Below are 19,259 nucleotides of genomic sequence, written 5' to 3'. Positions count from 1 at the left end.
TTTATATTACTTGAAAATAATGAGTATTATTTAAATATGTTCCACAACAAGATTTTGTGAATAACTTAATCACTGTTACTGGCTGCAATGATACATTCATTTAGTATTTAGTTATTTAAATATAGCATCGAAAAAACAAAAAAAAATTAGAAAGTCAGGTAACACAATAAAATTGTAAAAATTGCTGGAAATTTCAAGGGATACTTAAGACATCAAGTCTTTCCTTTACATGGATATATTTATATTATCAATGAAGAACAAACCTCAATGTGTCATTACAATCAGCATGGTACACAGCCTTACACCATGGCCCACACTGACAATTTTTCCTTGCAAATAATAACCCTACTTCAGCATTTGTCTATCTCCTAAGCTAATGATGAAGGCATAGTACGGAAATGTAATTTTTTTACACAACGATTATTCCTCTATCATCTCTCATCAAGATGTATGATCAATGATTTAATGTTATAGATATTCATTTCAGTACCATCATTTAGTGACTTTTTTCTTTGATAAAGGATATGAACAATGCACTCAAATCGGCATAAAAAGCAATGGAAGAAATGCAACATTTATGAATTTCAAAATAATGTAGAGAAAAGCATACCATCACTCATGAATCCATGATAAAAGGTTGTATGACCTATATGCATTGCACCACCTCTGTTACATTGGGCTGCAATTACGCCTGTAGGCACAATGTGTCCCTAGAAACTCAAAAATAGGGTGTCTGAATATATGAGAAATTTGTGTGAAAAGAAATAGGAAGTATTTATTGGAAAAATAATCTCAAAGAAAGCAATAAATTTAGTATCGCAGTAGCCAGAACAAATAAGAGTTCAAATCTGGTGGTAGGATACCAACTCAAATGGATGAAAAACATAAATTAAACATCGATACACTTACTCCAGACTTGGTCTCACATGCCTAACTATAGTTTGACACTTATTAACGATGTAAGACCAGGGCAGGTAAGTTACTCCGAATTGGGCATAAAAACAATTAGGTATAAAGAAAGATAACAAACAAAAAGTAGATTTTCTCCAATTCAATTTCTACGGGATGTGAAAACAATCCTTTAAGAATTCAGCAAAACAGTTTAGCCAGACTTCAAATACTAGCAATACCGTGAAAAGTTAAAAGAGGATACATGTAACCCATATATGCAACAGAAGAGCTTCACAACTTACACTAAAGACAAAATAAAGCACCATCGTATCCAGAGTCCAATAGTTATTGTTCCAAGGCACTGAAAATCACTTTAAATTAAATAAACATCAATATGGCAGTAATGGATGCAATAATTAATTATGTTGAAGTAGGTAACCTCCCTTATGACTACAAAACAAAGAGTCTATGCTTCAACACGTGAAAATATCATTTAAGATGAGGGATTTGGAAGTTGAAAGCCCTCATTAAGCTTCTTACCTAAGCATGAGCTGTGTTTGAGGCAAATTATGAGGTTATATATTCCATGAAGTAAAGAACAAAAATTTACTTCACTAGAGACAATTAATAAGGTGGTGATTGGGGCATTATCCAAGCTACCCTAACTACAATACATCATGTCACTGCAGAGTTGTGATTTACGAAGGATAGGGACAGAAAGATAAAGGTTGATTTCAAAGTTCATACATTTTCATGCCTTTCCTTGACATCCATTGATTTGTGATTACTTGGATATTCCAATGTATAATTCTTCAACACAGACTTCATGATTTTTTATGTCCTACTGAAATCAACATATCTAAGACTGAAAAATTGATGTAAGGTACCATGATGGGCTTTCATCTACATCATTTACTCAAAATTGCAGTCTGCGCATTCCCAAACTTATGCCTACACTGCTACAAATCAATATTATATACTAGTTCGATTCCCTTGTACACAAATTCTATAGTATATGACTGATTTTACTTCTAATTGCTGCTGTACATTAAGAGCTGTGATTAAATTACCTTTAACATGGATTTGGAATGTTTGCTTACATGCTGGAAACAAAATCATCATTGAAAGAAATGAATAATTGAGCAAGTAATGAACACAAAGATAGCCTTTGACAACAGGAGGGGCACAAGATACAGCTAGGAGAAACCCCTCATAAGTCAGAGAGATTACAATACAATGCTTTGCTATGGAATATTTCTTCTTTCTTGCTCTGATCTGGAATTTACTCAAATTATCAAATATCTTCTTTTAAAATCAGCTGCAATGCATATAATATTTCCAGATCTGACTTTAGATGAAGATAGATGCCATTGCAAGAGTGCAATTGGCATATTTGTGCACAAAAGGATCACCAAGTTAAGAAAAGGTGACCCAATCAACACTTCACAGATCATGGAGTGTGATCCGAAACGTTGATGAAAAAACGCTCACACAATCGAATCCAGAAACAGTTCATTCAATCAACACTTCATCGACTGTTGAGATCTTCTCTTCAGTTTTGGACAGTTAATATTCCTATTTATTGCTTTCAGGAGCGTTCACTGCATACCAAAAAAAATTCTTTTTAATTCATTGCAGGTGATGAATTTATTGGTAGCTGAATTCTTCCATCAAATACATCGAACATTGAATGTGTTGAACTTAATCTGTTTATAGGCAGCAGATTTGATGATCAATAAATACATTGCCTGTTCTTGTTTTCCAAAATAAGGAAAGTAGGAGAGGATCCCTAAGGATTCAGAGTCTTAGACAATCCTTAAGGCCTCTGTCCCTCTACAAAATTGTTTTCCACCTGCAGCAGCCCTTTACATGATTCTATGGTATTCTTTTTCAAGTGTGAGTTTCTCAGTATTTGTTTGTCTTAATCATAGTTCAACTAGTTGCAGCAAAAACCAGGGCTGAGTTACTTCAGGATACAGCTTGAACACAGATGCACTGAAACTCACAAAATTGTGCAATTTTTATGTGTTTGGTGTTCAAAATGCTCATCACATGAGATACAGACTGCTGCCATCTTGAAGTCCTAAAGTGTGCAAGTTACTTACTGCTGTCCTCATTTTACCTTGTCACACAAATATGTGACATTTACTGGCATTTTAAACCCTAATCAGAGAAATTTCACTCATTTACCATCATGAAAATGTTTTGTCGCATGACCAGAACTTATTTAGCACTTCTTCCTTTTCCTATTGCAGATTTTGCCGTGTTTTAAGTTTTAACTTTTGACACCATTATCATGGTTGTTCGTGTGAGATAGATCTCTTTGTTGGCAGAAACTCTTCAATCACAGATTGCAAGGTTTCTGCCACTAAAACATTTCCAGATTCAATGATTGCAAAGTCTTTTCGCTGACAATTACTTTTTAAATTTACCAATTTTTTCGCCAAGCCAAAATATTTTGGTGTGTCAAGTCTAAGTTGAGTTCAAGTATGCAAACTATGGTTACACTAACATAGAGGCATGCTAGAAAGAGGCTGACAAGATTCAAGTACATCAGAAGTATGTGTTACAGGTAAGCTAACACATATCAAATTTTGCTTATATTTGCCATAGTAACCTACTTATACAATCTCTTTGAATGTGATCAATAGACAATATTTCACAACAAGCCAAGGACTTGGACAAGGGAGCACCTTTAGTCTATCCTTGCTCATAACAATTGGTGAATGATTGAATTTGGCTGTTAGATGCTGCTATGGGCAGAGGAAGTTATATGATTGCCAGTGGTGATTGTTGGTTCAGCATACAAAAACATTCATTTTGCCAATGGTATTATCCTTTTCACTTGTTCCAAAACAATCAAGCAACCAAATCAATGTTGTCATAAGGAATTTCTTGCTGAGGGAAGTTCTCTTTAAAGTCCGATTGGTCACTTGGCCCCAAGTTTGCAACAAAAATATGTTAAGAGGATCGCAACTTAAAAAATGGGCTTCGCTTCAATCATGTGCAATCAATGAGGATGGCTTGAAGGCTATCATGTTCCCTTCTCAAGATTGAAGATTTTGGTTGAAAACTTGTAGCCTATATTTTTTCCCATAGGCTAAGGGATTTGTTAAATAAAATATTTATAATTTAGGGCTTGTTGATGTGTTTTTTATGCACTTCATACACAAAATTAAATACCAAGGTATCTTATCCTCTCTTGAACAAAATCCTCTCAATTGCTGCACCAAGTGATCAATTGAGGTGACTCCAAGTTTCCAAACGCCAGGTCTTGACATGTGGATAAGCTCAAAGGTTTGATGGAATCACAAGGGGACATACATTGATACTTGAATGCTAGAATGTTGCTGGAACATGTATATATATATGGAAGTTAACTTAACTTTAAAACGAAAGTCAAAAGAGATAGGGTTTAGGGGGTCTAATCTAATCCTAGGATATAACAAACTATGAATGATTTAGTGCAATTCTACTAGACTTTGCTTTGCCATGCAAAGCAACAACTCCACAAAGCTAGTGCCATCTTCTAAGGTTGCTTTATGATGTTCAAATCACTGCCTACAACATAGCCACCATCAATGGGATGCATATCAATGGGTGAGTAGCAACCGAAGTTAAGCTTATAAAGAGTATAGTTGACCATGCAAGACACTTCACAATCAGAGAAATACTAGTAGAATGAACATGCGAATTTTACCATTAATCATCCACAATAGCTTCCATTTATCTAATCAACACCATCTAACATGAGGATATAACAAGAAACCATGCAATATATAGAAGAAACAACACATTCCACCATAACTTCAATGAAAAGGATGTTTATTTACAAGCTTGGCAACAATTTTTGCCTTCTCCTACTTTACTCCTAACTACTACTTGCTTGCTACCTATTAACTATTGACTATTAACCTTTACAAATGAGAGAGTGGAGCCTTATATAGATAGCTCTTTACAATGAGTGGCTCAGATTGATTCACCATCAATGACCGAGATTACAAAATGAAAACCCTAATTAGGGTTTGTTACACCCATTACATAACATTTAATGCTTAACCAATAATAAAATAACAATAAATAGGACACATGTCCTTCCTTGAAAATCTGACCAATGAATGACGAGGTTGGGTACATCGAACTTTGTGCCCACATGTGCTAGCTATCCACCTCATTGGATGAGTTACGTGCATTGAATTTGGACACCCAAACTTGGAAGGATGTGATTGGGTAGTGTTGTGACCATTTCACACATCGCCCCATCGCAAATGGGGACCCCCTCTTTTTGCTTGTTTTTCGCTCATTTTCGCTTTCGTTTTTAGGGTTTTGTTAGTCTGTTGGTTGTCTGGATTTAGGGCCAAGCCTTAGGGTTTTAATTATCGTCTTTTCGGACCAAAATCCAGTCTGTTTTGAGAGCTTTTTGAATTTCCTTTTCTAGAATGCAAATTTTGAATGCAATAAATTCGCCAAAGTGATCTAATTTTCAATTGGAATGTTCATGCAAAGCTTAAATTTGTCTAAGTGTTGACCGTCAATGTGAATTTTTGTCCGATTGAATATTTTGACCAAATTTTGACTTTTTTGAATTTTGATCCTGGGCATTGGAATTGATTTGTTTTCGCCTCGTGAAGTGTTAAAATGTGAAAAATCTTGTTATTTTGGCCTGTAGGAGCAAAATCACCCCTGTCCCTCAGTGAAGGATGGGAGCTCATTTTCAAATATCTCATCGTCCCTGCAGAGTCCAGACAAATTTTACGTTTGAAGTGATGGAGAACGACAAGATCTTTCCATTGAATATAAATTGAAGATTTTCGTGAGCACAGAAATGCCTCCAGGGGGAAAATCGCTCCTGTCCCTCAGTGAAGGACCGGAGCTACAATTCAAATTTCGCCTTGTCCTTGCAAGATTTCGAGAGCTTAATGATTTGAGGACGTCCAAGGGAGGATGCTTTGCCAAATGAATATAATTTGATATGCAAAAACGAAGGAAAATGACCTATATTGACTAAATCGCTCCTGTCCCTCTCCAAGGGACCAGGGCGAGGTACCTTGTAGCTCTCGTCCCTCTCCCAGGGACCAGAGCGATTTCCTTCATTATGCAAAATCCAGACAAAGGTCAAGGCGGGTTTACGTTCAAAAACAGGGGAAAACATGAGATGAACGCATTGAATATAAATTGAAGATTTTTGGGACGTCCATAACAGTGTTAAATGCCTAGTTCGCTTCTGTCCCTCAGGAAGGGACCAGAGCGATTTTTGATATAATTGCTTTTCTTGCAAAGTTACAAATGATGTCAAGGCATGAACGAATAGAGGGAAGAAGGACGAGTCCGTTGAATATAAACTTGGAACCTGGCAAAGTGAGATAGTGGCCACAAGGGAAGGATCGCTCCTGTCCCTCTCCAAGGGACCAGGGCGATACAATGATGATAATACTCCCCACGCAAGTTCAAGGTCGTTCCTCCAAAGTTCAAGGTCGACACAAGTCAAGACAAGGTGGCGAGGGACATTTCAAGGCATCTTCATCATGCGCAAACACTCAGGGGACGTTGAAATGAAGAAAATGACACCATATAACATAGATCGCTCCTGTCCCTCAGGAAGGGACTAGGGCGATGTTAGATGTATTGATCATTTTGAGCAAGATTTACGTAAGGACAAGATTTCGCAAGGTCTTAGAGGGTCCACGGAAAGGTAGAAAGGTGATGCATGAAGATTTCAAACGTTAAATAATCACCAAAATGGACCTAGGGACCATATCGCTCCTGTCCCTCTCCAAGGGACCAGGGCGATTTGCTTTGGATTCCTTGTTTTGCTTTAAGATCAAGCTAAGTCAAGACGCCCTAAGATAACATATGCTCCAAGACATCGTTTGAAGATAATTTGCGAGGGTTTGAACGTCTAAACATCGCCAAATAGTGTAAAAGCCCCATATCGCTCCTGTCCTTTGGACAAGGACCAAGGCGATACTATCAAAACACTCACGTTCCTTCAAAGATCAAGGCGAAGCGAGGTTAGGAAGCGCGAAGGACGACGTTTGAAGGACATTGCAAAGGAGATCGAAGTTTAAAAGTCGCCAAGATCAAGGAGAAATGATGGATCGCTCCTGTCCCTCTCCAGGGGACAAGGGCGATGGTCCCTTTAATACGTCCAAACACATAATGAAGACAAATGGAATAAGCGCGAAAGGAATGAGCATAGATGTTGTTCGCCCTACAATTGAAGTTCGAAGGTCAAAGATACAAGATGAACGTGAAGACATGGAGATCGCTCCTTTCCCTCTCCAAGGGACAAGGGCGATGTCAGGCAAAACACATGATATTCTTTGAAAATCACGTTAAGACAAGGACGCACAAGGTTTTAAATAGCATTTGGAAGATGATACAAGGAAAGGATCGTACCAAAATGGAGAATTTCAAGCAAAAAACTTAGGATCGCTCCTGTCCCTCTCCAAGGGACCAGGGCGATAATGGTCATGAGATGCACTTGCTCGCACAAGAAAGAAATTCAAATTCGAAGGACCACCAGATGATCGATTTGGAACGTGGAAATGAAGGAGTTGAACATTGAAAACGCAAGAATCAAGACCAAAATCATGGATCGCTCTTGTCCCTCTCCAAGGGACCAGAGCGATGAGGTACGTCCCTTTATTTTCATATTTTTGGCGCCAAATTAAACAATTCAAATTTCCTTAAATGCTAAATCGATTTTAAAATTTGAAAATCTTATTTATCTAGCATTTAATATGGCGTTAAACATTTATTAATTATTTTGCCTTTATTAGAATCGAAATTTGCAAATTAAAAAAAACGCAAGGCATTAATAATTAATTATTTAATTAATAAAAAATCGATTTGAGCGCTCAATTAGGTAAGTCGGCCTTGTCATTTCATTGCAAATCATTTAAAAAAAAAAAGGGTTTTATTTTTATCAAGTCGGCCTAAGGGGGGAAGGATGAACGCGCTATATAAGGGGGAGTGGAATTATCATTTTCTACATCATTATTTTACCTTCCTTCATGCGAATTGAGAAGAGGCGAATATAGTGCGAGTTTCATTCATCCAAGGGTGGCGCGCTTAGTTATCAAAAGGTGGTGCGATTTCAAACCAAAGGTGGCGCTAATATCATCAAGTATAGAGTGCGAATTACGTTGAAGACCAAGGGTGGTGCGAATTTGAAGACCACGTCCAAGGCGATAATTGAAGATCACATTCTCTCCAGAGGTGGCGAAGTCAATTTTGAGGAGATCATATTGAAGATTATCTTATCCCTCAAATTTCGCCTAGGCGAATTTTGTTTTTGCATTCTAGAGTTAGCTCTCTATCGAGGTATGGCGATTTAATTGTTATTGCTTTATTCATTCATCGTCATATTTCAAATTTTGAAATTTTGAATTTTAAATCTCTTGGCTCAATCGTTGCATTTTAGGAAATGATAACTCTAGAGACTTATCATGAGCTTTCCTAAAATTTATCTCTCTTATTTACGTTATTTATTGCAAAATCTATTTCTTATAATGAAATGTTGTGTAGGTATGGCGACCCCAAAGGCGGGAGCATCCACCAGTCGCTCGGCTCTCATGAAAGAAGATCAGAAGACCGAAGAAGTGGAGACCAAGATCGTGTCCAAGTGGAGCAACATTGGAGATACCAACTTGGGGAACTTTAGCACAAAGAAGTTCCGGGAAGTCCCTTACATCGGCAAGCCATCACCTGTCGCCCGAAGAATAATAGAGAGTGGCATCATTAAGGCGGCCGGTTTTCCTCCAGCCATTCAGTGCCACGAGTTGATGATCGAGTGTGCTCGTCATTACAATCCACAGTCCAGGACAATTGTGTCCAATGAGGGAAACACTTTGGCGTACCTTTCAGAGGAAGCCATAAGTGAAGCCTTCCATCTTCCAGAGCACAGGGACATGATATACAAGAGTATTGAAGGAGCCAGATCAGTGTATGATGATGATCCAGATGCTTGCCTAAGCATAATCAACAAGAACTGGCTACTTCAGAGTCGTCCCCGTCTGAGCAAAGTACCGAACACACCACACAGGATTGATTTCCAAGAGGAGTACAGAGATTTGATTACCATGCTCAACAGAGTTACAGGAGCACCTCATGCCTTCTATTTTGAGAAATGGATGTTTTATTTCATCTAGGTGATTGTTCAAGGAAAGGGTACAATACATTGGGCTAGGATAATTAGCCATTGCTTGGACGTACAGTTGAGAAGACTCAGGGCTACTAAGTCCTTCCACATGAGTTCATACGTCATCTATGCCTTAATCAGGAGCGTTGAGTACGCAGGACTACCTCACAGAGGAGTGATTGGAAGAGGACCCGGCGAGGTCAGAGTTTGTGAATCCTATACCTACTTGCATCATCCACCAGGGAAGAACTACAAGTTAATCAATGATACTTTCACGATGAACATTACAAGGACGTTGCAAGGAGGGATTCACAACAGATTATCTCAGGATGCCCAGGAATTCATCAAGAGGTACGGTGCTTGGTTCATTCAGTTTCCCAAATTCACTTACATTAGAGTGTATGGATGTCCTTTACCTCCATACATGTTGCCGAGGTACCCGACAGATAGAATTGTGTTACTTGAAGTAACAAGGCAGTTGGCAGCATATGTGAAGGCATTCAGACACAGACATCAGAATGGAGTTCAGGTACCTATTATTTTGGGTAATTCAGTTGAGGTATGTCCTAATGTCTTAGCCATGGATGACGCAGAGAAGGAATTAGCCTTGTATCCTTTTTCATCTTTTGCTTGGAGGAATAGTTTTGATCCACATGGACACTTAGAGGAGACGGTCGGTAGAAGATTTAGACATGAGTACCAAATTGAAGATTTTATGATGAATCTCCTAGATGATCTTGAAGTGAAACGTAAGATATATTCTAGATTGCCTTTGGATTTCATCAGGAAATGTAAGATTTACAGAGTAGCCGACCAAGCTCAGGACAACGGCAGGCACATCCAATCTTCATATGATAGAGAAAGCAAAACAATAAGTTTGAATTGGAATGAGCCCGAGGCCGTGGATTTAGATGATTTGATGACACCAGTCTTGTCTTGTACTCGCAGATGGGTAGACGTTCAGCATCAGAAGTTGAGAGAACAAGGCATAGCCATGTCTTTTACTTTGGAAGAGAAACCAGCCGAAGGTGGAGCCAGTGTTAGTGAAGGCAATCCTAATCCTAGGAATTCAGGTGAAGGTAACCTTCGATGTGCCAGTGAGGGCAATCTCCATTCGAGAGGTTCGAAGAGAAAGGAAAGATCAGAAAAGAAAGAGTCTTCCAAGAAAAAGCAAGGTGCCAACAAAGATCAAACACCAGGTACTTCTTCCAGGCCAGAGGATAGAACAGTTCGAGTGGAAGAGTCCATGGAATCGATGGTACAGAATGACAGACAGGAGGAAGAACAGGCACAGCATGTTTCATCCGATGGATCTCTCCAAGACTATGATTTAGATAATGATAATGAAGTAACATCTCCTCCCAGACAAGAAGAAATAGTACATAAAGAGATTCAAGTTCAAGAGACAAGATCGAATATCCCAGATTGGTTGAAGGAAAGATTGACTAAGGTGATCGTAATTGAGGACGAGGACAGTGCAATTGATTTAGAGAGCCTCGTGGGACGTTCACATATGACAACAGAGAAAAAGAAGGCTACAAAGATGTCCAAGGTGATTTGAGATGAGACTGGATCTAGAAAACTGCAGATAGCTACACCGGCAGCAGACAAATATGAGGGTGAGATCCTAGCAGAAGACTATCATATACAAACTATTGAGTTAGGCCCATCTACAGCAGAGCAGACTTTAGATGATGCCACAGACACATTTGAGGCATTGAAGGACAAGTTTAGAGAAGAAGTAGAAAAGAATAGAAAGCTTGAGAAAGAGGTCGGTGCATGGAGGACATATTTCAGTCACATCAATGAACCTTTGGGACGTCAGGATCCAGTTAGATCACCATTGCAGGCATTGCCCCTTCAATCAATCAATGAAGCAGAAAGATTCAGGAACCTGGTCCAGCGTACATGTAGTTGGATGGATAGATCTCACACGGTGGCCATTGAGTTTGTTACAAGGATGTCGAAGATCACCCATCAGGCTATCCAAGTTCTTGAGATTATTCACAGATTGATGGCAACAGTAGCTGCATTTGCTCATACCAAGGACGTTGTCATCCCTGTCTTGAAAGTTATAAGACACACATCCAGAAGAATTTTAGCACAAGAGAGGATCTTAGAAGGTGATTCTCACAGTTTGTTTCAGTGGTCAACCTTACTCCATATAAAGAGTGTTCTCTTTGAGGACATCAGTGTTAGATGTGGTCAAGTTGAGGAGGTGATCAATCCGATCCAGGACAGAGTATTTGAGGTACTTCGTACCATTCTTGGCAGAAGGATCGAGGTCGAGATAGATGTGGATTTACAAGAATTTGAGGATAGAATCAAGATCATCTTTCGCAAGGACGCAGACGTTACAGATGAGCAGTATGATCAGATGTATGCCACCATGCTCCTGATTGATAGAACAAAGGAACTTGAACCTACTTGGGACACAGCTCTTCTAGATGCATTCGATCAGGTTATCCACTTAGAAGAGAGTATCAAGAATCTTCCCGAGATTCCAAGCACAGAAATCGAAGGAATCGTGACAAAATTCATTGCATATGCTAAGAAAGAGAATTGGAAAGGGAATAAGATTCTAGATGAAAGGTTGTTACAGATGACATGACATCTTGTTTCTCATTGGTTGATACCTCCTAGATTTTTGTGCCAAATTTAATATTTGGCTATGTATTTAATGTTGTTCAGTAAAAAGGAGGTCATTTGTAACAAACCCTAATTAGGGTTTAGGTGTCATGATCTTGTCCATTGATTTACTTTCAATCTGGACCTTTCATTGTAACTGGGGATGCTATTTATACCCCCATTTTTCATTTCATTTGGTAATAGAAAAATAGTGAATAAGTGTGAGAGATAATAGTGGATGTAATAGAGAGATTAGAGTTGGAAGCAATTTTTATTTTGTAGCAAGATTGAGTCTTGAAGAGAGAAATTCAAGCAATTGTTGTACATGATGACTTGGAAATCAATAAAATATTGAAGTTATGGTGTTTTGTTGCAAATTTCTTAAGTTATCTTCATGGTTGTTGGATGTACTTGAATCACGCTCAATCAAAGTAGTTTGTTAATTTGAAAGGCTAAGTGTGAGATTTGATATTTGGTAGGATTCGCTATCCAAACCACTAGCTTCTTGCTGATTGTAGGAACGCCTTGCGTGGTCGACTGGAAAACATTTTGAGTCCTTAACCTTCAAGCATTTTCGCATCTAGGATATGTACCTTCGTAGTAGTGTCCTTGGTCTTTGATGCATTGAACACCATCATTACCTTAGAAGATCGCACTAATTTCAGTTGAGTTGTTATCTTATGGCGAAATTGAAGTTGGTTGAGTCTTGCCAAATCTCATTCATGCTAAGTCATTCATAGGGTTAGGCTAGATTAGACTTACTTAAACCCTGTCCTTTTGTCATTTTTTGAAAGTTCCTTTTAGATTAGTAAAATCTTCGAGCCTTTGAATCCGTAAGACGCCTTGGAGGAAACAGCAAATCACATCATACCACTAAAAAAGCTTGTCCACACGTGGAGATCCCACTAAAAGAACCTTGGAGTCTATCTAACTGATCCTTTTTGCAGATCTTCAGCAGTTAGAGACTATTTTCTCAAGAGAGGATAAGATGCCTGTCGGTATTTTATTCTGTGTATGATTGTGTACAAAATACACGTCAACAGGTAGGTGATGACTAGGTGCCACCTCAGCTTGTTCCTTGTAACTCATCACAAGTTGTCAGTGATTTGAGGCATATCTCTTGATACTCAACATTTCCAAGCGCTTGAGGAATGAGATGATGGTGGGAGATATTCCCAAATTGCATCATCTCTCTGACTTGATCACCTTCACTTGAAGCCTTCGTCTTGGAATACTTTCTTTCTATACTAGCAATGATTCTTGGATTTCCGGAGGAAATTCAAGATTGCCTTAACATCTTCCTCATCATCCATATGATGTCTTTGAATATCTTAATTCTTGATCTTGCATGCCCTTTGCTGTCTTCTTCATCTTTCATTCAACGACATCTTTGAAGGTGCTGATAATTGCATGTGCACAACATGAGGTCCTGATGCCTCTCTCTTGCAAGGTTACAAATGTCCTTCATCTTTGGAATTCTTCTCATTGCTGGATCATCTAACCTTCCTTCTGATGTTAACTCGCATGCAACCTTCAAACCTGAAAAGAAAACATAAATTAATTAAGACTTCAATCTTTGAGAACAATGCCCTTTGAGCTCTGATTTCTGATCTTATCCTCCCCTAGTATGATCTGATTCCTTGTTCTCAGTCTAAGATTTCACTTCTTCTTAAGCTCCTTGTATCAAACCTGAAAGACTGGTCACAATATCTTGAATCAAACATCAAGAGAAACACATAAATAATCAAGTGCTTAATCTAGAAATGGTATTGAAATGAGGATTGATTTCTGATTTCAGGTCCTCTTAAGTTCTGATTTATTTATTTTTAAGGTTTGATCTTAACTTTATAGGCTGGATTCTTATCTATTTGCCCTTGGCTGTGGATTCAAGGAGTATTGACAATGACCTTAGATGGGCAGGCTTTTGACCCCCAATTGGAAATCATCCCAAGAAGTTTGTGGTTTTTGGGTGTCACTGGAAATAACAGCAAGGTGGTCGGGCTTTTTGGGTACCACTGACAATGACCATAAGGTGGTCATGGATTTGCCCCCAACTAGAAGTGCCATATGCTTGGTCAGGCTTTTGAAGCCACACTGGAAATGTTATATGCTGGTCATGTGTTTACTTCCAATGGGGTATGTTCTTTAACTACCAGAAATAAACAAGAAATACACAGCACATAGAACTTTCAACAACATATAGCAAAAATGATATATCTTTGTTCGCACATGAATTTATTACAGAGAACAAGACTAGAAATGGTTGGCCAAGGATTACAATTGACCCAGCTATTCCCTCCTACCTTCCTTGGCGATGCCCAACATATTTAAAGGAATCGACGGTTGCCAAGAGGTACATAATTGGACACATAACTACTTGAGAGTGACAACCCACTGAATACAAATAATTAATACTTTGGCAGATAACAAATATTATCAAATATAACAATAGGCATTTTATGCCGACTACATCATCCCCCCCAAAAGAAAAAGTTCTCTTCCAAACGACAAGTAAACATCAAGTAATATCTAGAAAGACTAATGACAAGGGCATAGGCGATGAATTGTACTGGGCAACTCCAACTTCTAGTATACTTGCCAAATCAAATGGGAGTTTGGGGGCAACGCCCCCAACAAGGTCAAGGGGCAATGCCCCTTGTGGGGATCTGGGGGTAGCGCCCCCAGTAGGGTCAAGGGGCACCACCCCTTGTGAGGTCGAGGGCAGCGCCCCTTACGGGGCCCCTGCTGCCAACACAAAATTTAGACCTTCAAAACCACACGAAACTCCATGGTGCACATTATTTTCGTTATTTTTTAGGACACTAGAAACATTGTTGATGAAGCCAAAAAATGGAGATTCCACTCCTACCACCTGCTTTTTCTGTCCTCCCCATATAGCCTAATAGACATCACGTATGAAAGAGTGTTGTTGTCATATGAGAAAGTCTTGTTGTGGCTGATTGTGTCGTCCATGATGCAAGAGGAACTGTAAGGACAAGGCATGAAATCTTCGTACGGTGGAAAACTGTCGTACAATACAGATTGAAGCACATAATCGTCGTACGGGGTAACGCTAAAGCCGTATGAAATGACAAAAACGTTGCCCAAGGAGAACTACTGATTGTCGTACGAGATGACTGGACTTGTGATGCCATACAAAATGAGAAATACAATGTCGTATGGTGTGTACACTTGAATGTCGTACTTTGCAAGTAAAATGTAGGACACATAGGTTGACTATTGACCGTACAGGAAAAAGTCCTTACAAGGTCCATACGAGAGGATGGGATGGGCGTACGGAAAATAGGCAGGTCGTACGTGATGAATATCGTGCGCGATAGTTATGTTGTACGTGATAGATGCCAAGACGATGCCAAGGTGCCAAGATGCCAGATTGCCATACGAGTTCAGGAACAACTTGCCTAGCATGGAAATGACCACCTTGCCATACAAAATTCAATGGATGTGACCATACGATTACATGCCCCCACTGTATGGAGTGGCCAAAGACGTGTCGTACAAGCTGCCATGGTGATTAGTAAGGAGTTCGTACGGGTGCAAGATGTCGTACACAATGTTGTCGTATAGGTACAAAATGAGACTACTGTATGGGTGCAACCTGAAACTGTCGTACAGGTGCAAAATGAAACTGTTGTATGGGTGCAACCTAAAATTGCCGTACAAGGAAGTTGGGAGTATGAATTTCTCCGTAAATTTCTTGTGACGTTGATTTTTCTTCACAAGTACCTGTACACTCCCCATTACATATTTTTCTCTTCGTACCTATACACTCCCCATTATCCTTCATAACCTTATATGCTTTCATTGGTTACTCTTCCCCGAGAGTTGTAGCTTCAAGAAAATTACATGTTGGTGAAAATAGCTCGTAATCTTCCATTTGCCAGTGGAATAGTTCATTTAAGGAACTCAATTCATCTTCAGAGCAATCTTCCAGTTCGAGCACCCCTTCATTGTTAGGTTCCATGCTTTTCCTCACTTCATCCATACCTTACTCTCTACCCTCGAACTCTAAGTCGAAGGCTGCCATTTCTTTACTCACTGCTTGATTCCTCAGGTTGATGATTACTTCCTCTCGTCACTCTCGATCGAGAGTGTGTTCCGCTTCCAATTATGATTCCCCTTGGCTGTAATCAACCATCCCCTCCCAAGGAGTGCGTCGTACGGCTTCTTCTGTAACTAGATGACTACGAAGTCCACGGAAAATTGTCGTGTCCCAATCATTACTTTTTGTGCCATCAATGTTCCCAACGGCTCGATGCCGTGTTGGTCAGCACCTACCAAGTGGAAGGTCGATGGCCATAGTGTCAGCTTTCCCAAACATTTCCAAGTGTCTTCGGGTGGCACATTAACTCCCGAGTCCTCGTCGATGATGGTGTTTGCCAACTTTTGGCCCATTATTTCCATCTCGACAACAGTCAGCTTCCTCCCAATGCTCACTGTCAACAACATTGGATCACTGGCCTCATTCCCTTCAGGTGGTGGTTTTCCCGTCAGTTCCTCCTCTTGTGGCTTACATTGTTTCTAGATGACTATGTCATGTGTTGGTAATTACAGTTCTCAGTTGTGACATAGTTTGAAGCAAAGAAATGGGACTCGGAATCGGCTCATTCTCGGCAAAGACCAAATCGTCTCGGGACTCGGAGTCAAAACTCGGCCCAGACTCGACTGGACTCGGCAAAGTGAAAAACTCAAAAAATTTAGAGATTTTTAAATATTTAAAACTTGTTTCATGTACCCTTTATTAAATACACCTTAAAGACACAATAACATCATCAAATAGAAGCTAATTTGATTATATACATGTAATGTCCCTACTAGCTAGAGAACACTATCCTGCAAAAACGGATTATTAGAATACAACAGACATATAAATATATATATGTAATCTAAATTGCATCCGAATTTTAAAATACTTAATTAACATAATCATAATTTTAATCTAATAAAAAGGATACGATGCCATACAAAGTATGTCCTTAGGCGGTCGTGAAGCTCGCCTTCCTGGAACCCATCTTGGTTCCAAGCCCTCCAGGAAGTCGAAGGTGAATTCGACTCCTGTCTTGAATGTAATTTCTTACATCCAAGCCCTCCAAGAAATTGAAGGTTAGTTCGATTCCTGTCTTGGGTGTAACCTCTTACACCCAAGCCCTCCAAGGAAGACCATGTGTCATTCCTTGCCTTGGGTGATGCATCCCATCACCCAAGTCCTTGGAGTGGACCAGCCAGATCCATCTCCTCTTGGTTGAACTTAATCAACTAAGCCCTACATATGCATATCAATAATCAGTATATATACTGCCCTAGGGATTATCATAGTCCCTCCATAAGACTAAGGTAGTTTCCTCCCTATAGCCTCCAACATGTGATTACATTTATAATACATTTTTGCCTTTTATTACCATTTTCCTATTCCATAATCCACATGTACATATTCCTGATTTAACATGTATTTCCTACTTATGTTTATACACATTCCTTATATCTAAGAACCATTCATTAACATATATATTAAAATGTTCGTTACTTATATTCATCAACATATGTATTAACATATTCATTATTTATCTTCACCAATATATATATTAAAATATTCATTATTAATATACATTAATATATATATTAAAATATTTATTAATAATATTCATTAATATATATTAAAATATTTATTAATAATATTCATTAATATTCATTAATGTATATGAAAATATTTATTAATATATATATTCTAATATTCATTAATATATATATTAGAATATTTACATATACTTTGTGATATCCCTTACTTGTTGGTAGATCGCAGCCTGCTATTGGAGTTTGCCACTGTAGTGGCCATCTGCAAAATAGAATCCGCAGTTCCTGATTCATGTCCTAGTTAGAATCCTATGTAATGGCTGGGCCCCACTTCTGAAGATAGTTTTCCTCTCCTCTTAAAATATTCTTCCCTTCTCTATATCCTCTTTGACCCACGCATGCTTACCTTTATTGTAAAGGAAAAGGCACGCTCATTGGGGGAGACATGACTTAGTCTTGAGTCACGTCCTCCCAATATTAAACGGTATCTCTTTACCCAATAAGAAATCGTGGCATTCATAATTAGTTCATTGGGTGTTAATAATATTATTTAATCTATTTAGTTATTAACACATTCTTCTTTATTACATATATTTAACAACACATATTAAATATTCATATTATTATTTAATTATGTTTTAATTTAATTTTTACTTCTTTATTCTTTTGTATTTTAATTTTATTATAATTATTTATTATTAAATTATATTTCAAAGTGGGGACATTACAATACACAAGTATACATCAATCACATAAGCATAAACGCAAATTGTAGCTGAAGGAAATAACAAACATAGATATATAAATATTGTCAAATGTATACAATATTACAAAACTCATGGAATAAAAAATCCATGTCATCATATGATCAAATGAGATGCAAACTCTTCCTTTCCAACTCTTGATGCACCAAATGAAAGTATATGTTGTTATATGGAATTGGAGCCTAATCAAACTTGGAGGTTAAAATTTCCCTACTTTTATCGGCACAATTCCCCCCCTAATTTTATGACGGGGGTTTGGGGGCAGTGCCCCCAAGTTGGGGTCAAGGGACAACGCGTCGAGTGTTATTTTTCTATTGTTTCTCCTCTCAACTCACCTTTCTCCTCCTATTTTGCCAACTGAATGAAATCAAGTTCACTTTTAGGCTCAAAGCATAATATAAACCAAAAAAATCAATTCAAAACATTTAGTTGTGTTTTTTTTTTAGTTTTAATTTAAAGTTACATGTCGTCGATCGAGTTTGGGAGTCAAGACTCACCAAACTCAGCGATTTTGGGCGAGTGCGATTTTTTGACCCAAACTCGTTCAAGTCCGAGCCCACAGGACTCGGGGAGCATGACTCGACTCGAAAATCGCCCAAACTCGGCGATTTTGGGCGATTCTCGTTTCTCTAGTTTGAAGAAGGTCTGCCACCTTGATGGGTAAGGTTGTCTTTAGCACCTGCCGAACTATGTTCTTCTCTGACTCCCACAATGACGTACCTGCAGTTCCATTGGAGGATACTCGTTCCTTCGCCAACACTTGTTCTACTTTGGCTCTGGCGTCGGAGTCGTTCCTTCTCCCTACAAGCATCCGGGTACATCACCTTCTTCATCTGTGCTCTTGTGATTGCCAGAACTGCCTCATCTTGTTCCTCTACATCCAACATATTAATACCCTTTTGCTTCAAGTAGTCCATGTCTTTGTGATTTCCAGGTCCACACCATTTGCACAATAGTTGTATGTTGTCTTTCTTATTCTGGCAGTCTGCAAAGTGTCCCCATTCACTACATTGTTGGCACTGTATGATAGGACATCCTCTGTAGTTGTATAGTATTTGATTTCGCCCTCATTGATTTCCATAACCGCCTAGCGATACATTATGTGGTTTTGATGGGCTAGACTCCCCTTGTGTGAAGAGTACCTGGGTACTTCTAGTCTTCAAATTATATGGGCAGTCCTTTATTGAATGACCCATCACCTGACAAATCTCACAAAACATCTTTTTAGGACAATTACCTTT

The 19,259-nt window shown here is 38.7% G+C and overlaps 1 protein-coding gene across 1 annotated transcript in view; it reads right to left on the bottom strand.

Annotated features, from left to right (window-relative positions):
• Positions 1-19,259, bottom strand: part of LOC131046026 (sphingoid long-chain bases kinase 1) — a 165,244-nt gene that overhangs the window by 23,337 nt on the left and 122,648 nt on the right. The window contains exon 6 of the mRNA XM_057979670.2: positions 611-710. Coding sequence (XP_057835653.2) covers positions 611-710 — 100 coding nt within the window. The remainder of the gene's footprint in view (positions 1-610; positions 711-19,259) is intronic.

This window comes from Cryptomeria japonica, chromosome 3 (genome assembly GCF_030272615.1).
Source record: "Cryptomeria japonica chromosome 3, Sugi_1.0, whole genome shotgun sequence".
Classification (NCBI taxonomy): Eukaryota; Viridiplantae; Streptophyta; class Pinopsida; order Cupressales; family Cupressaceae; genus Cryptomeria; species Cryptomeria japonica.
The sequence above is the reverse complement of the archived record's forward strand: the minus strand, read 5'-3'. Positions and strand labels throughout refer to the sequence as shown.